This window comes from Kogia breviceps, chromosome 14 (genome assembly GCF_026419965.1).
Source record: "Kogia breviceps isolate mKogBre1 chromosome 14, mKogBre1 haplotype 1, whole genome shotgun sequence".
In the NCBI taxonomy this organism is placed as follows: domain Eukaryota; kingdom Metazoa; phylum Chordata; class Mammalia; order Artiodactyla; family Physeteridae; genus Kogia; species Kogia breviceps.
This window is the reverse complement of record NC_081323.1, coordinates 33,298,216-33,323,782: the sequence shown is the minus strand read 5'-3', so window position 1 is coordinate 33,323,782 and position 25,567 is coordinate 33,298,216. Positions and strand designations below refer to the sequence as shown.

At 47.4% G+C, this 25,567-nt stretch overlaps 1 protein-coding gene and 1 pseudogene across 5 annotated transcripts in view; both read right to left on the bottom strand.

Moving 5' to 3' along the window:
- Window positions 1–25,567, bottom strand: part of KIF16B (kinesin family member 16B) — a 296,484-nt gene that overhangs the window by 100,897 nt on the left and 170,020 nt on the right. For 3 of the 5 annotated variants that reach the window (XM_067012363.1, XM_059037574.2, XM_067012361.1), the window contains 6 exons: window positions 17,546–17,578; window positions 17,141–17,194; window positions 14,093–15,397; window positions 10,370–10,522; window positions 8,371–8,467; window positions 7,385–7,435 (listed from right to left, as the gene is read on the bottom strand). In XM_067012363.1, coding sequence (XP_066868464.1) covers window positions 7,385–7,435; window positions 8,371–8,467; window positions 10,370–10,522; window positions 14,093–15,397; window positions 17,141–17,194; window positions 17,546–17,578 — 1,693 coding nt within the window. The remainder of the gene's footprint in view (window positions 1–7,384; window positions 7,436–8,370; window positions 8,468–10,369; window positions 10,523–14,092; window positions 15,398–17,140; window positions 17,195–17,545; window positions 17,579–25,567) is intronic. The other 2 variants (XM_059037575.2, XM_067012362.1) reach the window with 1 other exon arrangement.
- On the bottom strand, window positions 4,013–6,719 carry LOC136792547 (uncharacterized; annotated as a pseudogene).

Below are 25,567 nucleotides of genomic sequence, written 5' to 3'. Positions count from 1 at the left end.
ATTCCATATAAAGGAGGTTTTTTTAAAAATTACAAGGGTGCATCCTTAAAAAGAGACTGGATGGTGGTGGTTTGGAATCCGTGTTGTGTAAGAACCAGCAGGGTGACCAAAGAGTGTTGGAGGTAAAGAAGAAAACTCCGAGGAGGTGAGAGAGAGTGCACTGTGTTCTTGGAAGGGCTGTGATGTAACACAGTTGTGAAACAGACTTGTTCTACTCTGTGACTGAGGGCGCCACAGATGGACAGACTGCAGATGGAGGTCACATTAAGGAAGATTATGGAAACAATGGTCTAACGAGAGCAGATCCCAAAGGATAAACTGCTTCAGAGACAGGTGATGATCAGCCTGTGGAGGTGTCAAGCAAAGACTGAACTGGAAACTAGGACTCAATACTTCCATAAGGGAGCGGTCCTACAGGTTTTATCTGAATTTATCTTCAGTAGAACCTTGGGAACCCTGACCCAATGCATCTGTGTGTGGTCCCAATTCTCTCTCCCTTGTAGCCATAGGAGGAGGAGGAGGAGCAGATATTCTTGCCATGGCTTCTTGGTGAATGGAGTGTACACTACCCTTGACCCTTGACTTTGGACTTGCGTGTGTCACTTGCGCTGGCCAAGGGGATGTTAGCAGACATGATGCGTGGTTGCCTTTCCGTGCTTCTGTCATTGACATGATACGGCCACTGCCCTTCCCACATGGATCCAAAATGAGGCAGGTGGTGCAGACCAAACTAGCTGACCTGCAGATGACCTTAGCCTAAAGCAGAGCTGCCTCGATTTACTTGCAAACCTTTAGTGAGAAATAAAAGCTTTTTTTTGGTATGTCACTAAAATTTTGAGGGTTGCTTGCATTTGGCAATAGCTGACTGATATAACATCTATCACAAAAGATACGTTAAGGAAGGAAGCAGTATCAACTAAAGTGAATAGTGGAAGCCGTGTAACTAAATTAACAAAACGACTTCATTAGAAACTGGTCAGTCCAACAAGACCATCTGAGAAGCTTTAATAAAAGTGCTCTAATCTATTTATCATTCAAAACTGTAATTCATCATTCATCTAAAGCATGTAAATAAAAATCACTGTAATTACTACCACTGGAAGGCATAAGCATTCTCTCCAAAGGATGCACACACATTTTTTTAAGTAATGAGAACAGGGAGACAAACTGTTTTGAAATGTTTTTCAACAAACACGAAATAAATTCACCCTGCCAACCACAAGTCTGCACAACAGGCAGCTGTGAGCAAAATGGATTTTAATCAAATTCAGATGAAATCACTGTTTCAAAAGGCCTCAAAGAGGTATTGTCTAGAACGCATTAACAAGCTCCACCATGTGAACGCTTACGCCTATATTACGACAGTGCAAGACGCCACATAATAAAGTATGTGTGAACCTATTTCTTTCTGATACAGGAACTCGTTACAACTGAGCAGATGGTACTTCAGGCTAGACGCTGAGGCTGCCACGCCTGCTCCGCCGCAGCAGTGTCCCGGCTCAGAACCCCAGAGAATGAGCCCGTGTGCCAGAGAGGCCCTAGGACTGAAGCCACGGAGGACAAGGGCATGCACACCACTCCACTGGCTTCTCCAGGCATCATGACCACCTTAATACTCACTTCATGATGGCAAATCAAATTCTCGTATCAGGACCGTATTTGATCTCAAGGTAAAAAGTATGCTTAGGTGAAAAGAAGTGACGTGTGAAATCTGAACTGCCCAGAGGCGGCTGCTTCTGTTTTGTAGTGAGAGCAGAATGCAGCCCTCATCTCGGGCTACTTGGACCATAAAGCAGACTGAACAAGTCATAACCGATAATATGATCTGTATGCAATGCCCACTTTCGTTGCATGCTCCGTCTATGGACAATATTAAAGAACATCATTTATAACACAGTAGGATTCTGCTTCTTTACTTATGAGGACGAGCAGGTCTGTCTGTTAAATATGTATCACTCTGTTAAAATTGTGGACTGCCTATGTACTGTTTCCTTTCCAACCAAGGTATCCCTCTGCTGGCATCTTAAACTCCACTCTCTCCACTCTTCATGATCATTCATTCCGTTCTTCTTATCAAGAACACACGAGAAAATACTCAATTTAAATTAGGGGAAATATTATGGATAAGGTATTAGAAGACTATTGTGGTTCATTTTGGAAATGTTTTCTGTGGTAGAAGATCCACCAGCCAAGCAGGTGACAAGCTAACTAATTGTAATAATGTCCTTATCACAGACTCAAAAGCCTCCGTGTGTAAGGCAACAGGGTGCGTGTGTGTGTGTGTGTGTGTCTGTGTGTATTGGGAGAGGAGGGTGTTGCTGAAGAGGTAAAAACAGGCTCCACATGAAAAGGTAAAAACATTTGAATTCTACCGCCTCAAAAAGACAAAAAGCTCCACTTGGCCACCGCAAACCAGGCTGCGGCCAGCAGTGTGGACCCTGACGCACTCTCCCGGGTCCTGCCTCTCCCCGCTCACTTCCCCAGAACCTGGGGAGAGGAAAACCAATGCTGGAAACTTGGCGCAAGTTCGGTAGCTTGTTGTCAGCGCTGATGGGGAAGAGAGGGAAGACCTGCATTTCCTGACCAAAGGGAGACGGTCAGTCCCTGGAAGGGTCAGCCCTGGCCCTGGCCCCATCACGGACGAGGAACAGAAGTGAAGGGGGGGCTACAACATTATATTGCACGTTGTGTAAATATCTGACCAGAACACAAAGTGGCCCCTGCAGGCCAGGCTAAAACAAAGGCCTTAGCGGAACGGCCGAGTCGCTAAGCGCGGACGCACTGCAGCGCAGCTGCCATTAACCTGGCTGAAGTGAAGGACAGGGCCAGGGGGAGGTGGCCCCCTTCCTCCTGAGACTCCGGAAGCTAGCAGGACATTCATACCTGAGAATCAGGAGAAGGTGCGCAGAGCAACCCAGGGTCCGATGCAGTACAAAACGTGTCACCGACTCCTCCCAGGAATATGAACAGCAGCGGGGACAAAGGAAGGGGTCAACCAGAGAAGGGAGAGATTTCTGAAGAGCCCAGCTTCCAGCCTCTTACAAGGAGGAGGGCAGCTGGCTCCTGGGTAGTACCGGTGGGGAGAGGAGCCCGACCTGAGGCAGACACGGGCATGAGTTGCTCTCAGAAGCGAGGCCAGCGGGACCCTGTGGTCGGGGGTGAAGGAGGATGAGCCGGCTGAGAGGCAGGCGGGAGGGCCACCAGGGAAGCGCCAGATGCCAGCGACGTGGTCTCTATCTGATAAGACAGCGCACGGCAGCCTGGAAAGTTACCCCGGAGCTAAGAGTCTCTCTAGGAGAGGACCACCAAAGCTCAGAGAAAGGCCTGGCACATTGGGGGCATGTGGCCCAGGGGAAGGGCAGTCAAAGCTAAGCCAACGAGTCAGGAGCTGAAGCCATAGGCTGGAAAGGAACAGTCCAGAAGTCCGAAAGGAGAAGGGAAAAGGCAATGCCCTGAAGAAGACCCCACAGGGCAGGGGCGCTGCCTACATCCTACATGTTACAGGGAGGGGAGGGCATTGTAAACCCCCAGGTCCTCCAGGGAAGTCTGATGTGTCACGAATGTGCTCTGCGGCAAGGCTGTCCTAACCTTGGCCAACGGAGGACGTCGAGAAGGTCACTGCCAGGCCAGACACCTTTTCAGGCAGCACAAATCCGCCTGCCAGTGTCCAGCAGAAATAGACTCCAAGGCACACAACCACAGGTCGACATGAGCACAATGTGAAATACTTCCAGCACCTCACAAATAATGAGGACCCAATTTACAAGGTTAAAGTTCAAGAAAGTGAAGCAAGGTGGTGATAAAGATATTTCATCAGTGCTCTACTATCACCTACTTTTAGTTCAGTGGCGATATTTAAAATATTTACATTTTCAATTTATAGAGGACTGCATTTTTCCAGCTTCAAATCAGTTAGCTACAGTGAGATATTCATAGCCCTGGATGACTTTCATCGTGTTTATTTTATGAAAGATCTCAAAAAATATGCAGAGTATTTTCACAAGTCTCCTGCCTAGAGACTTGTCAAGTGTGCAATTAGCCACAGAGCCTCATCCTGAGAGTTGAGGGTCAGTTTCCAGACCTCAGGGGCCACATTGTGGCCGCCCTCTGGACACAAGGTGCTGGTGCACAGCTGAACATTCTGGGCTTCCTGAGGGGTGCTGGGCGGCACTGCTTCCTGAATCTGACAGGTGTCTGAGTTTCGGGAAGAAGACGAGTTTGATGGCGGATGCTGTTTTCATCTCTGGGACAACAAGACACCTGAATTCACTTAAAGCTCGGCACCTGACCACATCAAACCGTGTCCCTGGAGGCGGCGAGCTCAGAGAGCCACTCTGAGGGCAGAACACGCAGTCTTCCCTCACCAGGACGGCGTGGGTGTTCGGGAGGACCAGCAACGGGCAGTGGCCTGGGCCAGAGCCACCCTCGACTCTGACCGTCGTGTAGAGCAAGAGCTGAACCTCCACCAGAGATGGGGCATTCCACGTCCAGGTTTCCGTGAAGGAAATAAATCAGGTCGACCAGGGTATTCTGGAACCTGGATGACAACTGAGCTCCATTTGCCAAAACTAAATCAGGGATTTCCGCCTTCCAATCAAGGAAAAGCTGGACCAGATCTTGAGCTGGAACAAAGGACGGGTGGTGCAGGCGGCGGCATCGGCCTCAGACGTCAGGACACACAGGAGGTCCCGGCATATCTGCTGACAGAGGTGTCTGCCGTAGGTAAGCGCGGTGAGCAGGAGACTCCCTGCAGAGCCCAGGAGTCAAACATTCTGCCCACCAAAGCCGCTCTGAATCTCCTGTAGCCCAGAGAGGGGCAGAGCGCGAAGCAGGCCCACGGAGGCTGGGGGATTCAGAACCAGCGCGTACGGGGCTGAGTGGAGCAGCTCACACGCGGGCCGGGGGCAGGCTCTGCGCAGTTGGCGACAGCGAGCCAGTACACACCCTGGGCCTCACTCGTGTCGCCCGAAGTCCTGGTAGGGAACCGGCCACCAGGTCAAGGAAGCCTTTCAAAGGGCACTCTTGAAGCTTCAGTATTTGGTCTGGGAATCGCACGAGTGTCTGCTTAAACACAGAGCCCGTCCTGGCACCTTCCACCTCTAGGCAGAAAACGGAGCCGGCGAGGAGCCTGGAAAGTCGGCAGCTGCGGGGCCAGGCCCAGGGCTCTGTAGGGCACCAGGCTCCCTGCCCACCCAACAGCCCCTGACCCTTCCCCTGCTGCTGCCAACCTGAGCTTCTACGGGAAAAGAATGAGCTTCTGGTGACACTCCGGGTGCCTCCAAGAGCGTGTCCAGGGTTAAGAGTTTCAGAAGCAGCAGCCCCGCGATGAATGCTGCCGCACGGGAGGCAAGCCCCCAGGGTCCCACAGGCTCCCCGCGTGCCCGCCTGCAGCAGGTGGCTACTGGTGTCTCTGTAAAGGTCTGAGACCCGCTGGTAAAAAGATCCCAACCCGCTGCTTCCCTCTGGCCTGACACTCACAGGTGACCCCAGAGAGCTCACTGCCTTGGCCGCCACCTCCTCCCTGGCTTCCTGCTCCCGGCAGAGCTCGGAGGCCGGAGCCCTCGGGGGGTGGGGGGGGGATGCTGTGGCTTGAGATACCTTCAGAGAGAACGAGGCAGAGGAGCCGGCTCTGCCTGGTCTGCTCGCTCCCACTGTGCACAGACACTTCCTGGGACGCGCGTTGCAGCCAAGTCCAGCTGGACGTGACCCCCGGGCTGTGTTCACCTTCAGGAGTCGTCGGTTCACTGAAATTTTCTGACTCATCCTGAAAATGTCCCTCACCGCTGGTGCTGCTTTTGCTAAGAACAGAGATTTTAGCTAGATTGACGTGTTCTGGTTGAGAGCCACCCCTGTTACAATTGCTGCTGTGTGACGGCTGGGGCTCCGAGGGCTAAGACCCCCGCTGGTGGGCCCCTCCGCCTGGCGCTGAGGCGGGGCCAGAGGGACCTGAGATGCTCCGGGTCGCGGGCCAGATCCGGTGGTGGTTCTGGTCCACCTTCCTCCTCTCCTCTCAGCCGGGGGAGTCAGTGACTTCTTTGGACAGCAACGGGGCAAGAGAGCTCTTCTGTCAAAAACAGGTGAAATGGGGCTGTGGCACCTTTTGCGATTCTTTTCCACGTGAAGATTCTTGTGGGCATTGGTTTCATCATGTGGATTAATGCAGAGGTTCAATCGAAAGCCTAAGCCATTCGTGTTGACTGATTCATGATTTCAGAATAGAGGACCTGATTCACACACAAAGCATCAATTTCCATATTTCATATCTTTTAAATCGTCAGCTATTTTGATCGAAATACGTTGTACGGGATTGATCCACAGTATCCACTTCTTGGTCTAGTATTTTATTTACTCTAAAATAAACCCTAAGACCTTTGATGCAATTTTCCAATGGGCAAGTAAGAGTAATCAGGGCAGACTTAAAGCAAATCAGAAACTGACAAGTATTCTAACCTCATGCATGTTTCTCTGGCCTCTTGGTTTGTTTCACTGGAATCCTTCTTTATAACTGCCCCGCTTAGATCGTCATAATGAGATCTACCAACCAGCACCATGAAAGGTTCACTGCCAGCCTGCTACAAACCAGGCACGTGGACACAAAGAAATGAAAGGCAACGTCCTTCTCTTCACAGGTTACCTGCTGAGGAAATGGACGTCCACAGGAAGACAGTGTCATTCTTGGATGGTTGGGATGGAGGGTAAGGTGGTGGCCAGTCTCCCATGAGACACCCACCCCTCCGCCACTCGCTCTGTTCAGTGATGTAAAATTTCTACCACCTCTTAGTTTTGCTTCTTTGCTTTTTAATTTAGGAGTGTATGGGAAGGACAAGTCCCTCAGTGGAGGAAAATACAGGTAAAGCCTTACAAATCATATGCCCAAACAAACCTTGGTTTGACAACCCACCAGAGAAATAAGCTACCCAACCATGAGTACTTCCTCTGCACCGTTGCCAACGTGGTCAATAAAACACGCAGGGTTTCTAAAACATTGAGAAGTACCCAGTTTCATTTCCAAACCCCCTATCTGATTCTGATTATATAATTCAGCCTTTTAAGTGCAGACCAAGGGAAAGGATACTGCTACAAATGAAAAACTGGGCAAAGGGCCTCCACCACAGCTACACGCCATTCAAACAAAGTCAAAGCAGTTTGCAAAAAAAAAAAAAACCTAACAATAAATAGATAGATAAATAAATTTAAAAAGCAGTTTGCAACCAGCAGGATTCCATTTAATTTTAAGTCATATAATAGCTTGCCTTGCTTATTAGCCATTAATCTCACTGGGACTTTGAAATTCTAATTATGCAACTCAACATTAAGAAAATTTAATCACACAAGCATGCTGTAATTTAAGGCAACCCTATCAACCTGAAAAGTCATTACCTACCTCATATTTTAGCTTACGTTGAATGGTGCCATTGTGAAGTTTCTCATTATCCTGAAAAGAAAATAAAAGCCCTCTATATTAAATTATAGCATGTTCATAAAGAGGGAAAAAATGATTTGATTAAAATACTTATGAGAACAAAATTCTAAAGAAACATACTTGTCATTCCACAATGACAACCCTTCTTGAGAATTTATATTCCCAAGGTAAACAGGACTCTATCGATACATCTGCCTGTAAGGGAACTGAACCATTTATTCCTAATCTTAAAATTCGAAGAACGACATTAAAGGCAAATTTCCTTAGGACACTTCTTAATTTGCAGGGTAGAAATGAAATGACTTTATTTTGATAAAAATCAACTTGTCACAAGTACGTATCTTCTCTAAGGCAAAATTATATTTCTACTTGGGATAACTTATCGAGTGAATTTAAATACTTATGGAAATTGATTATATTTTTGGAGAAAACAGGTGTTACGTGTAGAATTTTTATAAATCAAACAAAGTAAATAAAGCACTTTAGGAAACTTAGTATTCACTTAAGAATTTCCCCCAGAAGTTCAAAATTTAAAAATGAAGTTACTCTTGAATTAATACTATTTATAAACTGTTAAGCTCCACCCGAGCAATATTTAATATTTCTACAACATTTTGCATCTCAATTTTCTGAGAAACAGTACATAAAAACCACCACCCCCAGCTCCCCACTGAAAGGTCATCTTTTTTTTTTTTTTTTTTTTTTGCAGTACGCGGGCCTCTCACTGTTGTGGCCTCTCCCACTGCGGAGCACAGGCTCCGGACGCGCAGGCTCAGCGGCCATGGCTCACGGGCCCAGCCACTCTGTGGCATGTGGGATCTTCCTGGACGGGGACACGAACCCATATCCCCTGCATCGGCAGGCGGACTCTCAACCACTGCGCCACCAGGGAAGCCCCAAAGGTCATCTTGAAAACGAATAACCAGATCACCAGCTCCTTCGCTCACCTTCATGGTCTCAGCAGGTGCACCGCTGCCATCGCCAACCACGCGGTGCAGATCCTGAAGGCGCCTCTGGACTTCTTCTTCAATGTAAGCACTGATCCTGGAAGCAAAAGAGATGGGGGTCCGTGACCGCTTCTAACCACACAGGGCATTCTGAGATCTTTTCGTTACCATGCCCTTTGCTACTGGGAACCTTCTCGTTCTAAACGCCAAATGTAATCCCAAGTCAGGATCTGGAACATTTGTCAACTTTCTAAGGAATCTAATGCCATGTGTTTACTATCTGGGTTTTCCCCAAACAAGAGAGGCCTGGAAGAATAACCTAAACTTGGGAACAGAAGGGAGACTCAGTGATCCCATCCAAATCCCTCCCTATGTTCGGAGCGGAACCCCTGCTGCAGGACAGGGGAGAGTTGCAGACTCGGGTTGCAGATGACTCTGCGGTCTCAGAAGGCATCACTACCCAACACTTCATCCACAGAGCCTCCGTTTCCTCACACAGAAAACGATGATTCTTATTTCTCACAAAACACAAAGTCATTTCAGAGGATTAAAGGGAAAAACAAAAAGGAGATGCACTCTCCACAGACCTTCACTATTGGATGGAACAATGTCTCACGTCATTCCTGCTCTGTCTTGTCACTGCACCCGGCCATGAGATACCACATTTTAAAGGTCTCTAGACCTTCCAAAATGCCTGGCGAAGGGTCAAGATGGCTGAAGCCAGAAATAGTTGTCAACCGAATATCTGGTACCCCCATACGATACAGGGGAAACAGCTGGTACCCAATACGATACAGGGGAAACTGTATGAAGTACAACCATCCACCCAGAGGAACCAGGGAAGGAGAGAATTTGGGTTCCATCAAAATCTTTCTAGTGGCTCAGGCCGCCCAAAGGCAAGGCTTTCTCAGTTCTAGGCTCCCCACCCCAGTTCTACAGACAATGAGTTCGATGGATTATTTTAATTGAAGTGTTTTGCATGTTTACATCTTAGCACACTAAAAAATAAAAAATTTGGTTGCATCTTTCTAAGCCCATGCAAAATCCTACACACATTTCTGTACTACTGACCATAGCTAGATGACTTTCTGATATGCTGGGTAAAGAGATTAATATTACAGGTAAAACAGCTCCAAAGAATGGAGCTAGGGTAATAAAATACAGTATTTACCTTTCAGTATTTCAGTAAAGAAAATCATATGCAACTGAATCTGAGCCAAGGGCACTTACAGACAAATCTCCCTGGACCTTAAATTTTAAACGAGCACCACAGAAGATGCAAACCTAGATTTAAAGGACCATAGAGGCTCATGCCATTCTGAGTACATTTTGATATCTGAATACCTATCTCCTACTAGCCAGGGCTCAGGACTGCCCAATTTGAAATGTCCCCACGACATAGATGGGGTTGAGAAAAATAGTCAATTTTCTTATAGGCAAAGAATGATTAGGTTGATTTATCTGAGGGCTCTAAGCCACAGGGCAATTCATGATGCCACTCAAGTTGAAAATCATTTTCCTATAGTAACATCAGATTTGTATTTATGCTATTCATCATCATTCTGAATATACTGGTACAGTCTTTGTGACAGACTTCATCTATTTGTAATCAATGGCTTCTATAAATTATTTGTCAGCACAAGGTCCTTCTTGGTACAATTCAATTAACTCTACTTTGTTCCTCTCAACCTAGCCTTGTATCACTTCTTTCTGGATGAACTGGTTTCCCTGAACCTTTTAATTCCACCTTCTCACACAAACTACTTGCACCAGTATTCCTTAGATTTGGCTGGTCAGGTCTCAGGTCTTGGGCCCTTTATAGGACATCTCACCCCACCACGGGCCATGCAGCAGCTGATCAGGACAAAGCATGTCGTGGGGACAAGTACTGCTTATCACCTTTGATAGAGCCCTCCATATGCAAACTGGCCAATATAAGGTACTGTGAGTCATTAAATCACATCAGAAATAGGCATGGCATCAGTTTAATGTCCAGTACCTGGCATCCATCAGGGGGACCAGGTAAGACTTTTCAGCACTGGATGGCAAGCTGGAAGAAGCAGGTTTTCCTTCCAAGGTCCCACGATGCCCTTTTTGAACACCATCGACCTCAGAGATCTTCTGCTTCAACTGCTGTATTTCATGTTCTAACCTACAGAGATGGAAGTTATGTGAATTCACTCATTAACAGTATCTCCTGAGAGTCTTCCCTAGAAACCATGGGAGATCCAGACCAAAACTGTGCAAAGAGCTTTACCTTGCAGTAGAAAAGGTACCACATCCCCATAAGACAAGGTATACGGTGATAACAGGCCACAAGAGCGGTGCAGGACAAGTGCTACAGGCACCCAAAAGTTGGAGAGAGTTCTACCATCAAGGGCAAAGATATTCCCACTGTGCTCAGCAAATTCTCAGAGCTAGATGTGCAGGATTCTGAGTCCCAAACCCAGCTTCAACAAAACAGTTGGTTGTAGCCTACATATCAGATCCCAATAAGTATCTGTATTTGACAAAAGAGATCTCTGCTTTAAGGAATTCTTTTAAACTGCCAATGTAGGAGAACCTTCATGGTCAAGGCAGTTCTAAGTTGAGTCTTCACAGGCCAGTGGGAATTTGGCATTTGGAAATGACAGTGAGTGGTTTTCCAGGTGCAGAAACAAAGGGACTAAGCCACAAAAACCAGGAATCCGCTTTAGCTAAGGCAGTGGGTGTGGAAAACAGAAACAGGCAAGAGAGACCTAGGAAAGCAGGCTGAGTATCTAGAGAAGTTAATAGAAACCATGAGCTGTGGAACCAAACATTTATTTCCAACGACAGATGATACGTCTAATATAAGGTCGAGTGTGTGTATGGCTGGTCTCCCACTGGCCCAGGCATGACTGAATCCAGGGCCATCAGGCTAGAGGGCCAAACTTGCCAGTAAATTTGGCCCACAGAACACCATCTAGGGGCTGCAGCCCACTCACTGTTAATGACACCTGGGTCTCAATTTCTTCATGTATCAAATGAGAGAGTCAACTAGTCTCTCCAAATCCCTTCGGGTCCAAAATTCAGAGAGTCTGGTTTCAGATGGTGACACACCACAACACTGCCAGCTCTCTGGTATCACCAGCAGTGATTTGACTGCTCTATCCTGAACGTGAAAAGCCAAGGTCTTTCTTGGCTCTCGGAAATGTGATTATGGGATCACCTGGGTAGGCGCTCCTGGGTCCGCGGGAGACAATGCCCAGCTGAACTCAGCCTTTCATCTATCTACCGATTACTGAGCATCAGCCTGAAGAGCACGCAGTATTCCTGAAGGAGGAAGGACTGAGCACAGAGGAGTGATGTCAGGGGCCAGGTGGTGGGCAAAGAACCAGGGAACAAGGTTAACACAGAATCTCAGAGATGGTAAGGAAATGAGCCAATGCAAGTAGGTGGTGGCCAATGTTTGTAATTAAGATGACGCCTACGGCGTTGTTCAAAGACATCCTTCAGGACTGAGCAATGGGAAGGACTCCACACAGCAAAGAGGCGCCAGTGGGGCCCTGAGGGCTGAGAAGGATTTCTATACATGGCGAGGGACAGCAGGGCCTTGCATGGAAAGGGTCGCAGCACACGGGAAGAACTGGTCTGCCCAGCAGTGGCTCTGTCGTCAGCAGACAGGAGGACAAAGTGGGCACAAGCTGGATTCGAGATGCAACTCTACCGCTTTCTAACTGCCTGACACTTGTCCCATCAACCATCAAGGAGAAAGAAGAAAGAAAATGATTAAATCTTGCTCATAAAGCAAGCTGACAGGGAAAGCCAAGTGCAGTGCACCGTTGGTCCAATCTGGCTCCACGTGAATTTGATATTTGGCACTTTGGAAATTCACAAGAGGTCAGCTCAGGGTGCACGGCGGGCCCTGGCTCAGCCATGAGAACCCAGAGAGATAAAAAGACACAACACCAATACCCCCAGAAAGCTGCAGGACCATCAAAGCCAGAGCAAAGCACTCCGAATTTGCTGGCCTGAATTAGGGCTTTGCAAAGTCTACTCCATCAAAACACAGGAAGCTAAAAGCCTCCTTTGCGTGGCTTCTGGAGAAAAGTTGACATCGGGAAATCATTACAGTTTATCCACTATAATTGAGTATTAATACTAAATGGCCAGGGAGCCAAGCCAGTTGACAAAAGCCAGGACATCAGGCTCCAAGCCCCTGCTGCATTCTCACTGCACAGCGCAGGATACAAATAGAGAGCATGCCCTCCACTGCTTTAAATTTCCTGGGGCTGGAGCTTTGTCCAGCAATTTCATTTACATAACATACCTACAATCATTTTCTTAAACCACAGACCTATTTCTCTGAAGTCACAGCATTATGGTTTCTGATTGTCATCTGTCACTGTTTTGCCTGGGGGGATTACTGGAGAGCTTGGTAAACATAATCCAGTTTAAGCAGATTGTTTGAAAGGAGGCTGTCCTGACCTTTTCAGGCAAGATGGTGGACAGGGGCTCAGGCAACACCTCCCAGTAGGTCTTGCCTTGTCATCCGCATGGATCCCAGGCCTCTGCCAATGTCAAGCTGGGCTCCTAGAGGCCAGCAGTCCGGGCTTCTGCTGCAGCCCCTTGGGAGGTGCTGTGAGGGGAGGGCTCCTGGGGAGGGGGCAGCATTCCAGGCCCCCATAACCTGGGCTTCAGTTAAGATCTCAACAGACCAAAGGGTCTGGAACTAAAGAAAATGCACAGGCCCATGCCCTCCTCATGAGGGTAAGGACACTGCAGCCCCAAGATGCAAGAGCCTGCCCAAGGCCAGCAGGGCAGGAAGGCGTTGGGAAGGGCACAAAGCCCCCTTGCAGGACACCAAATCTGATGACGTTTGCACAATAGACGGCCGCCAGTCTCTCTGAGTCTTGGCATCACGTCTGCAGGGTTAGCAGAAAAAGCATCCTCCAGTTCATGTATTTATTTGTCTTGAGATCCTACCTCTGAGAAGCACAGTGACAGGCAACAGGTAGAGGAAGAGAAATATTCTTCCTTTACATGGAAACAGTGCTACTTCCTAGTTCACAACATCGAAAATAATTTCAGTGAATCATGACCTAACATGCCTGGATAGACCACCATGTTTGGAACATCTAGAGAGCTTTACTTGTTTATTTTTTAATACAGAATCCTGAGGTGTCCCTCTGGATTCTCAAACGCTGAGAATCAGCAGGGGTGGGTGGGAGGAGGGCTGTTTTTCAGTTCGCTGCCAGCTGTGGAAATCAGTGTCTATGGAACCTGTGAACAAGTGCTGGTCAAGGTCCCAGAGAAGACAGGAGGGGGAGGGGAGGAAAGAGGGAGGAAGGGGAGGGAAAGGGCAGCAGAGGGAAAAGGAGCCAACGAAAGGGAATGGGGTTTGGGGAGAGCACGGAGGGAGGGAGGGGAATCCGGCCTGAAGCTTTCTCAGTCTTCCCTGTTTATCAAATAGTAAACACACAGTCAGAGGTCACTGAGGTAATGGACAAGGGCTTTGTTTCTGTTTGTGTGTTTTTTTCCAACTTTAGGCCAGTGACTCTAAACCAAGGATCCTAAGGAAAAGAAAAGAAGGCTAAGCATTTGCCGGTGAATCAGAAAACATAAATGCTACAGAATTACTTTAAAAAAAAAAAACAGTGAGAGACACAGCACCAGGGATAGAAGCCACGCCATCACGGCCCCGCCGGTTAATGCCATGGGGCGGGGAGGGCGTGGCAGGCGTCCCCTCGGCTCGGCTCACCTCTCCCGGTCCTTCTCCAGGGCTTCCTGCTCGGCCCCCAGGCCGGCCCAGAGCCCGGCCCGCTCGCTGCCGCCCGCGGTCAAGGTGGCCGGCTTCGGCCTCTGCTGCTCGGCCCCCAGGCCCCGGGCGCAGCGCCGCCGCAGGGCAGAGCGCCTCCTCTCCAGCCGGGCCACCGCCCGCTCCAGCGCCTCTGTCTGCTGCTGCTCCTGGGATTCCAGGGTCTCCTTTTCCTTCCGCCTCACCTTCTCCTCCTGACGGGCCACGCTGGCCGTGAACTCGAAGGTGGCCTGCAGCTTCTGCAGCTGGCTGGCTCTGGCCTGGAACTGCGCGAGCTGCTCTTCCTTTTCTTCCATCTCTTTCTCCACTTGGTAGAGAGTGTTGTCTAGGCCGAGAGGACCTCGGTCGAGGATCTCACAGGCTCTCTGTTTCTCTTCCAGCAGCCTCGGCAAGTGATGCTGCAGGAGACACTGGAGCTGGCGCTCCTTACACTGTAGCCTCCCCTCTGCCGGCGTGATCTGCTCCACGTCTCCAGCCGCGTGGGGGACATCTGCGACACCACCGTCCTTCTTTAACAACAACCTCGATGCTTCCTTGCTGCCAGGTTTTAAGCGCTCTAGGATTTCGCGTTCTTCCTCCACCTCCTTTGTCAGGAGGTCCTTCTGCTGAACCAGCTCCTTCTCCAGGGAGGCCAACGCGGCCAGCTGCCTTCGCTTGAAATCTAAGAAACGCAGCTGCGCCCGTTCGAGCTCCCGGCCGTCATCGACCCCCAGCTCGGCACCGGCCTCCTTGGCCCGCAGGAGGGATGCGCGGATGCCCTGGAGGTCCTGCCGCTCCTCCTCCGCGCGCTGTGCCTCCCCGTGCTGCAGCGGCCGGACCAGGACCTGCTCCTCCAGCCGCTTCTCCTCCTGCTCCAGCTTGACGCACTGCCCCTCTTTTTCCCTTCTGAGTTGCTCCAGCTCCTGAAATATTGGAACCTTCTCGGCCTTCTCGTGGCTGTTGAGTTCTTGCAGCCGCTGGAGCTCTTCCTGGGCGCGGAGAAAGCACTCCTCTTCTTGTTTCTTCTTCTGCAGCTCAATCTCCTGCTGCTCCTTCAGCCTCTCCTCCTCGAACCGCTCCTTTTCGGCCAGTAGGTCCTTGAGCTTGCTCTCCAGGTGGAAGCTGCGGCGTTGGAGGCTCTCCTCCTGCTTGCGGATCTGCAGCTGCACGATCTCCGTCTCCTTGCGCTGCGTCTCCACCTCCCGCTGCATCCGCTCCAGCGCAGCCTTGTCGGACTTTTGCTTTTCCTCCATCTCTTCTATGAGCTTTCTGAAATGCAAATCGTTGACTGATCGTTATTTGATCGCTGCGTTCAAATGCTGCTCTAACTTCTCCCTAAACTGATACCTCCTAGAAATGGACATACACCACACACCCTTCACTAAAATAAAATTTAAAAAAAAAAAGAGGGAGAACAGCAATTTCCTTTTAATATCCAGCAGCATGCTGTTTAATTTTTTTACTCTGTAACTGTCCAACGTATCATTTGCCTCATCTCCTGAAGTAGCTTCTGCTATCATTTCTTGGCAGAGCCTATAAGCATAATGTGTTATGCATGATATAATTTTTAAAGCCCCCTGAGCTCAAAGAGAAAGAGGCGTGCCCAATTTAAATTTAAATGTGAATAATTTTATTCAGCCCAAAGGCTAAAACTCAATAGAAATTCGTTTACAAAATGACATGAAATAAAAATGCTTATGCTGTCCTCTGCATCAGGGTCAAATATCAATGTCAAGATAATCGACACTTCATTGTTCCAGCTCAAATAACTACACGCTATTTAGCATTTATTCACTAGTTTAGGACAAATGGTAATCACCAAATGATCCAAAATATTAGTTTATTAATGCATAACATTGAAAATAACGTCAATCTCCATTAGAATACTTAAATGCATGATTCCGGGGATTACATGTCATGTTGTGTCTTAGAGAGCAAAGGGTCCCCACTGGGTGCTTGCTAAGTCAATGTTTCGAGGTCGGGGTGGCCTCCAAAGCAAGAACACAGGGCATGTCAGAGTACGGATGCACGGCCTCCATCTCCTGACCCACCAAAGACCTATCATACATGATGCTGCAAGCTAAACTAATTCATCTGTAACATCCAAACTCCACACTCTAGAAAATAAATATCCAGGGTGTAGATTTTCTTTTTTTTTTCTTTTTTTTTGCGGTACGTGGGCCTCTCACTGTTGTGGCCCCTCCTGTTGCGGAGCACAGGCTCCGGACGCGCAGGCTCAGCGGCCATGGCTCACGGGCCCAGCTGCTCCACGGCATGTGGGATCTTCCCGGACAGGGACACGAACCTGTGTCCCCTGCATCGGCGGGCGGATTCTCAACCACTGCGCCACCAGGGAAGCCCAAGGGTGTAGATTTTCTGCAGCCTTACTTTCTATTCTAATATTTATCCTTGGTCCATTTCTTGGCTTGTTAAATAGGACAGGATAAAAAAGAAAACTACTTAGTTTTATCAAAGAATTACATTCAGAACACATTAAAAAACGCTCTCCAAATCAATTAAACACACACACACACACACACACACACACACACACCAAAAGAAAAGGGAACTGAGAACATGCAGAGTCAGATTAGAAAAGGAAATACAAATGGCTGATCAACATAAGGAAAGATGTTTAAAAAGTGAGGAGGCATAAGAAGGGGAAGTGTCATTCTTTCGGCTTTTTTAAAACTCAGGATATTATTAAGGAAGAAGTACTTTTTAGTTAAATTTAAACAAGCTATATTTGATGTATTACATTTAAAGAGTGTATTCATTTGCCTACTGACTCTATTCCCCCGTCTCACAAGTATTTGAAGATTAACTATTTAAAAAATTCAAACGTGAAGTAAAACTAACCAGCTGAAGAGAAAGGAGCTACAGTCATCAGACGTGTAAATGATGGACACAGAGCCAGAGGGAGATGACACAGACACAGGTGATCTCCGTCTAGGACATCAACACAGGCATCCACCCACTCTGTGGTGTTATGACTCCTACCACGTGGCTTACCTTTTACTTTCTAATTTCTCAAGTTCTTCACGCTGTTGCCGCTCAAATTCAAGTCTAATAAATCAAATGAAAATGAGTCACTTTTCTGACAGAGCTTTTTTCACTCTCTTATTCTCTATATGTAGTTAAATATGACAAAGAACACTGGTTTGTCAAGTACGATTTTTAATCATTATGGATTAGCAAGTTTAAAATGTATTCTTTGCTCTATGACTATGATTATAAATTAGACATACTTTAGGAGTGCTTGAATTCAGGATGAAGAGAACATATTTTACTTGAAGGAAAGCAAACAAAACACCACTGTACGGGAAAAGCAGAGTTAAAGGAGACTTCTAAATGAGAAGCATGCCTACCCCATGCAGCTTAGCCACTGATTAGTACATAAAAATGGAGAATCTCTACCTTAGACAGATGGGTCCTTTTATAGGGAAAAGACTGCCAGGGAGACAGATAGATAGAGAGAGAGCATAGACATCAATTAGGAAAAGAATTAACTGTGGGAACATCAGGAGAAAAACAGTAAGGTACTTAAAAGCCAATAGCCATACGCAAATTGAAATGTCTTCTTTTTTTTTTTTTTGCGGTATACGGGCCTCTCACTGTTGTGGCCTCTCCCGCTGCAGAGCACAGGCTCCAGACACGCGGGCTCAGCGGCCATGGCTCTGCGCCACCAAGGAAGCCCCAAAATGTCTTCTTATACAGATCACATTTTCCAATCATTTCTTGAAGCAAATTCTGCAAACAGTTACCTATTATGTTTTACACACTTCCCGTGATAACTAGAGCACTAATAATAACTGAGTACCAAAAATAATTGCCCACAGAAGTCAAATTCATATTTTTACTACTTTATAAATGGTTATACTGTATGGAGGTTTCTCAAGATCCTCCTGTAGTTAGTAGTTATATGATATTGGAGCTATGGGGGCTACAGAGATTATGAACAGATTGACCACAGCGGTAGCAAAATAAAGGGGGCTAGGTCACCGGGAATTTTAAAACAACTCGGTAAAATATTGATAACAAGTTGATTTTTTCTCAAATACTAGATTGAATTACTTCAAGGTTTCACTATACCTTTTAAACAGCATGAACTGTAATTCTTTTTTTTTTTTTTTTTTTTTTTTTGCGGTACGCGGGCCTCTCACTGTTATGGCCTCTCCCGTTGCGGAGCACAGGCTTCAGACGCACAGGCCCAGCAGCCATAGCTCACGGGCCCAGCCGCTCCGCGGCATGTGGGATCCTCCCGGACCGGGACACAAACCCATGTCCCCTGCATCAGCAGGTGGACTCTCAACCACTGCGCCACCAGGGAAGCCCTGAACTGTAAATCTTAAATGTTTTCCTGTTGTGGTGGATAGCAAATACAGCTAAGAAGCTGAACTATGGAAAAATTCATCAGTCAACTGTTTTCCTTGGATAAGATAATCCAGGTTGGCAACAGTTACCTTTACAATGAGCTAACAAAATTTCAAATAGATGTTACCAATTTAATTTGGGCTAAAATTGAGAGTAAGATGTCTGGGGGTTTTTGCAAGCAGAACTGAGGGCAGTGCTGAGTGATTTACACGTTTGCTTACTCTGCCTTCCCAGCAAATCCTGAAGATAGCACATAGTACCTGATCCATTTAACAGATGAGAAATCCAGAGCTCAGAGGTCTGAAAGAACTTGTCCAAGGTCATGATGGTAAGATGTGGTGGAACCAGGACTTGAACCCACGATAGCCTGCTTCCAAAACATCCTCAATTCATTCATTTTATGAGCAATGCTCCAGTTTGTGATATATAAAAAGAATATTAAATCCTTCGTTGAAACTTATCATTTAGGGTTATATTTATCTTTCTATCAAATGAAAATGGTCTGTGGATTACAGGCACTGCCATCCAGGAGAAATCAATCACATAAATATAGTATATGAGAGGTATTTGCCAGTTCTGGAGCCCAATCCATATGCCATTACACTAAGCAGATACAGGGCTTCATTAAAGTTCATATATGATCATTCTCTCTTATATAACGATAAACAGAAACTTGGGAATGCTTCCTAGTATGTATTTTTAGACTTCGGTACAGTTTAGTCTTTCTAGAGATAATTACAGTCAAAAAAAATAAAATCACCAAATAAAACACTTTTAAAACCTGAGGATTTTCCCAATAGAACTGTCTTTATTCTTGATTTATACTTTCTGTGAACATCAGCTCAATGTGACCATCAGCAGACAATGTCTCTCTGCTCTGACGGTGTCACAAGGGCACAGTCATAAGGCAAATGCTGCTCTGAGAGGTTCGAATGAAAACCTATCACCGGACAGTTTACAACGTGCAGGTGCTTGGCCGGGCACTGAGCATGCAATACCCTCACTTTGTTCTCCTAACCCTAGCAGGTCTCATCCCCATTTTATTATTTTTGTTTGTTTGTTTGTTTGTTTGTGGTACGCGGGCCTCTCACTGCCATGGCCTCTCCCGTTGCGGAGCACAGGCTCCGGACGCGCAGGCTCAGCGGCCATGGCTCACGGGTCCAGCCGCTCCGCGGCACGCGAGATCTTCCCGGACCGGGGCATGAACCCGTGTCCCCTGCATCGGCAGGCGGACTCCCAACCACTGCGCCACCAGGGAAGCCCTCATCCCCATTTTATAAAACAGGAAACTGAGGCTTAGATGAGGTAAGCAGCAGAGGGAGGGCTTGAATCAGGTTGGTACTAAAATCTGTGCTGCTATAACCACTGCAGTTGTTGCTAATGAGTTGTGTGGTCTCAAAAAGTCATGAAACGTGAGCTTTAATATCTTCATCTCCAGTGTGACACTCTGAGCACCTATGTATTTTACTGAGCACAGTGCCAGGCACTGTGCAAGGCACACAGGATACAAAAGTCCGGAAGGGAGATATGTCCCTGCCCCCATGGGGCTCCCAGTCTGTAAGTGACAGTGGAATAAACATGAAGGGCACACCCAGTGTGTCACGAGCCAGGATGAGGAAGGACACAGTGTTATAACACACCGAGCGGGTGCTGGTCTCAGAATTTGGTAGGACCTAGAATCAAGGCAAGCCTCCCAAGGGAACTTCCACCTAGACTGTGCCATTCTTCCTCGTGCATGACGCAGGAGCTCAATAAAGCCAGCTCTTGGCTTCCTGTGAGGGGAAGGGCAAGATGTGAAGCTCAACAGGACAAGAGGAGCCACACGGTACAGGGCCTTGGAAGTTATATTGAGGACTCTGCACTTGACCCCAAAGATGGTGGCAGAAAAGTGTCGTGGAACAGACACTGACAGGTTGTTAGAGAGCCCACAGAGAACAGATGAGAGGAGAAGCCAAGAAACAGATCAGGAGGCCTGTGTCGTCACGGAAACAAGAGATGATGGAGGCAGTACCCAGGAGCACTGGGATAAGGAAATGCCAGTATCTTCTGATACGCAGGGGTTCGTTCAGTTGAGAGAACCTGCTAATGGGCTGGATTTTGTTGGAGGTTGTGATGGGAAAGAAAGAGTCAAAGATGACCCTCAGGTTTCTGGCCGGGTCACACAGTGGGTGGGGAAGCCAAGCTTCAAGGCCAAGAGGCTGTGCTAAAAGGTCAACTGGTCCGAATACAAATGCTAGTGGTTGTGAGGCTAAGCATGAGTTATTTAATCTTGGATGCTTGCTTTTTACAGACTTTGAAGAAAATAACAAGCCCTCCCTCAAAGAAGACAAACATCCATCTCATCAAACAAGACCGTACATACAAAATATCCGTATCAACATCCACAAAACATCTGTATCAACATCCATGCAAGAGTCATTCTACACCTGGGTCCGAGGACTCGCATTTGACTCTCACAATGGTCCTGTGAGGTAGGTGCCATCTTTCCCCCATTTTACACACAAGCAACGGCCACGACTCCAGTAAGTGGCAGAATCAATCGACTCCAGAGCCCACAATTTATCTTTATTCTGCCTTCAAGAAAGTAAGCTCGATTTTACACATGTTGAATCTAATGATTCCAGGGTCAACCAAATTGAGACGTCCAGCAGGCAGGGGATACAAACGAAGATCTAGCACTTGGGCCGTCATCAAGGATGGAGATATAGACTTGGAATTCACCAGCATCAAGATAGGAATTACCCAGGACATAGGTATGGAATGTGAATAAAGGAGCTTAGTGCAGAGTCTGGAAGACCACACACACTGCAGTGACTGGCAGAGAAGGATGAGCCCTTAAATGAGGCTGGAGATGAGCAGTTGAAGACAGAGAGAGAGGATCCCCTTGATAAATAATGATTCCCATTTCCTCAAAATTAAGAGTTTAAAAAGAAAAAGAAAAAACAACATAAAGACGCTCAGTCCCAAATAGTCTGAGGAGAGAGTCATAATCACAAAGTCAGGGACTATATTTTAAATATGAGGTGATATCAGCTGTTGCTGGTACTGTTTAGTTTCTATTAAATATTACATATTTACTGAACATACTTTAAAATGCACCCCCCTTCCATAATCAATGATAATATTTCAAATAGCAAACCTCAATAGACTGTAAAATATAAATGTGTGTTAATATCAAGGAAAGAACATCAACTGTAATTGTATTTTAATGTGGCATCATTTTAAATAAGTGTAATTCACTATCTTACTTTACTGGAATTATCTTGGCCCCAAATTTCCTAAATGTTATAATTAAAAGGAAAACCACAAAAGGATATGTTTTACAGCTGCTTTTAGAATTTTTAAATGAAAGTTGGAAGTAACACACACTGAGTTAGGGCCAACAAAAAAGCACAGCATACAACCTATTTTTATGAGAAATGGCGTCTTTTTTTTTTTTTTTTTGCATTAAAAGACATCTATCATTTTTCGGCATAACTGCACATCTTGCCATCTATATTCCTGTCATCACTGGCAACGAAAAAAGCAAGGGGGTGGGAATTTCTCCGTGCACACCATTACACTGAAAGTGAGACTGTGATTATCAAGAAAAAGTAAGAGAAAGAAATTTTAATGAACTGAAAGCATACATTTCGAGTCCCTGTGTCATCCAAATGGTGATGAGTTTGGAACTTCTCATTTCACTTTCTAAAAGGAGGAAAGTGGCTACTGGAGTCCAGCCCACACTTGAGTGGCAGCCGTGGGGGAGGTGGCTGGGGCGTGGATGCTGATCTACAGACCAGGAGGGGGCTCCCAGCCGAAGGGGGTGAGCCAAGGGGGAGGCAGTTCCCACACGGGCATTTTCAGCAAGCACACGGACAGCTAAGGGAAGTTTCAGTAAGAACACGAGCAGCTAAAGGAAGTTTCAACAAGTATGCGAGCAGCTAAGGGAAGTTTCAGTAAGTACATGAACAGCTTAAGGGAAAAGTTCTTGGTCAATGGGGAGGCCTGGATTCTTCCTCTGCGGCTTTCAGGTTATCATCAAATCCGGAGATGACCTCGTGGGCGGGCAGCCCGTGAAGGTGCACAGGGCCCTGCACTCATGTGATACTCCACTGTGGTCACCCTGAACTTCTTAATATTTGAACAAGAGGCCCCACGTTTTCATTATGCACTGAGCCCTGCAAGCTGTACAGCTGGTTCTGATCACGTATGTGTCATTTATGAAAGAATCCCCAGCCTGTTGCCTGGGATGTTTGGACTCAGTCCACAGTCTGGTAAGGAACAGATGGAAAGGAGCTGGAAAAGACCAGAACTCAGTGTAGAGGGTTCCCCTCTCCCACATCCTTCACAAGGGATTAGCGTTTGACCTCAGTGGGTCCTGTAACGGCTGCGCCCAGAATGGCCGAGCTTCTTACCACCTTACCACCCTCAGGAACTCCCTTCCAGCCAGTCTCAAATCACCTTACAGAGAGCAAATCCCAAGGAGACCGGGGGGATCTTGGATTTGGGTGCTAGAGTTTGTGCAGGTCCTATCCAATCATCTCCCTGACCTTGAGAACCTTGACATTCTAGATATTCTTTAAAGGCTGAGCAGAAACCAGATGCTGCCCCAAGGTAGACAAAGAGAAACTCACGAAAGAAGAACCCAGCCGTTCATGCAGACTCTGCCTGGAGAGGCCTCGTAGTCATTCCTGCACGCATCAGCATTCATGCCAACTCGCATTAGAAAGCTAAGAATAGCTGCTTTGTAGAGAGAGTTGAAACTGCCACACCACCTACTCCCAGTCTCCCCCATTTTTCCCCTCAAATCAAGTTATCCTACCGTAGAGTGACTTCATACAACTGTAATTCAAGGTGCTTATATCAAGATGAGGGTCGCACCATGCAATTTGATCAAGGAAGGTGTGAAATTAAACCTCTTTTAGGTAAAAGAGTTTATAACAAAAATATCCCTAGTACTCTGGGAGTGGTTTTCTAATTAACTTTCAAATCCCTAGTCTAGAAAGTACTGGTAAAGACTTCCCAGAAGCCAGTCTTAAGCCTTTCACATTGCAAATGAAAAGTGCCCAAAGAAACAAAGATTGCTTTAAAAAAAAAAAACAGTAAAATTTGATACCACAGCATTTTAAGTGAGTTTCTCCTCAGCCTATTTCTCATAACAGTGGTATAACCTTCTCCAATAAAGCCAGCCAGGACCACCAGTAAAACCCAGGAGACCTACCTGATCGAACATAAGACCAAAGGTAGTTAGAAGTACATGGCACTCGAGAGATCATGCAATCAACTCAGCACACACCCCCGTACCCCACCCAGACACCCCTGCTCCTGCCCTCCCACTACTTTACAGGCCAGGAGACTGAGGCCTGGGGGTCGGGGCAGGGGCGGATCAGGGAGAGGCCCACGGTGACCTCCTCTTTAGAGAAGTCAAGGGCAAAATTTACCTCTTCCTGCTCCTCTTCCACTCCTACTTCAACTCTGGAATTCCATCTCACCTCCTTAACCAAACCACAGCAACGTGTACCCCAGAAACAGCCTCCCAGAGTTGAATATGATTCACCGTTCCCAGATGTACCTCTCCCCTGTGGACAGACGAGAACAGTGTGCCACAGGGAATATTCCTGCCACTTCATTCGGCCATGCCTGCCACACGTCCAACAAACCTTTAACAAGCACCTACTATGTGCAAGGCAGTGTGTTAGACATACAGAATGGATAAACTCTCTTCAGGTCTTAAGGGTGAATTGCACGTGAAATATGTATGCATATGGATCACACAGAATGTGAGGAGCCCAAGGAGAAAGTTCCATTTTATCCTTGCGGGGTGGAGGGAGGGAGAGCATTTATAGCTGCAGGCATGGGAGGAGGCCTCGCTGTCTGTCTGAGCTGGGCCTTGCTTGACAGATGGACAGAACAATGGCCACAGTGTGGGGAGTGGGAAAATCGAGCGGAACAAACACAGAAGAAGGAAAACGAAAGAGACAAGCAAGGCACTGAGCGCGAGGAATTGGAGCTAGTGGCTCACGCGTCATCAATTCATTTGATCAACAAGCCATTCACGAGCCTGGCACTGTCCCAGGCCCTGAGAGACTCAGCAAAAGGAACCAAGCCCCTGCCGTCATAAACCTTCCACTCTAGTGGGGGTGGGGGGAGAAGGACAGCTAACCAACAGGGAAAAAGCTCTGTGATACGTGCTGTGAAATAGCCTGAAGCCAGGAGGGAGGGTGGAGAGAGAGCTGAGCGAGGGCGTGACCACAAGGATGCAGCTGGTGCCGACACGGGGGAAGCCAGGCCAATGACCGGGGACAACGTGTGGCACACGGGGAGCACAGGAAGACTGGAATGGCGAGAGCAGGTGCAACCAGGGGACAGTGATGGGATGAGAGCAACTGTGGGCCAAGAAGGGGCCAAGGCCCAGACCACCCGAGACCCTACGGGTCACAGAGGATAGGCAGAGCCCTGTCCACCAGGGCTTCTGGAGGATAGAGACCCAGCTGAGCCGTGTATCCCGAGGGCCTTCTGCAAGGCACATAGTAGGTGTTCAACTAAGGACCGCTCCGGGTAGAGCTGTGAAGTCAGTGACATGAGGCTGAGAGCCAGACCCCAATTACACAGAGTCACAGAACACCTGGGCAAGGAGGCGATGACATCAGCCAGGGCAGAGTTCTCTGTGCCCTAAGAAATAACAATCGGTGGTGCTCCCAGCCTTCTCAAGATGAAAGCAATTAACTGCAGTAAAGGTAGAAAATACAGGGGAGTAAAATACAGTCAAGTCCCTCACCACGATCGTGGCACCTTGGTAAACAGCCTTCGGCCTCACAGCCGAACACACACGCACACGGATGAAAGCTGACAACAGAGTTTGTTGTGTAGCCTTTTTCTCTTAATACACACCTTGGACAAATCCCCAAATCATTAACTATCATTCCACAACACAGTTTAATACCATGCCGTTTCAGAATACAGACGCGCCATGCTTTATGGGAGCAAACTCACATGGCTGGAAATGTACATGGTAGATGATCCTGATGAAACGGTTTGGTGGCATCTACATGGGGTAGGCCATGAGGAGGTTCGTTTAGGAAA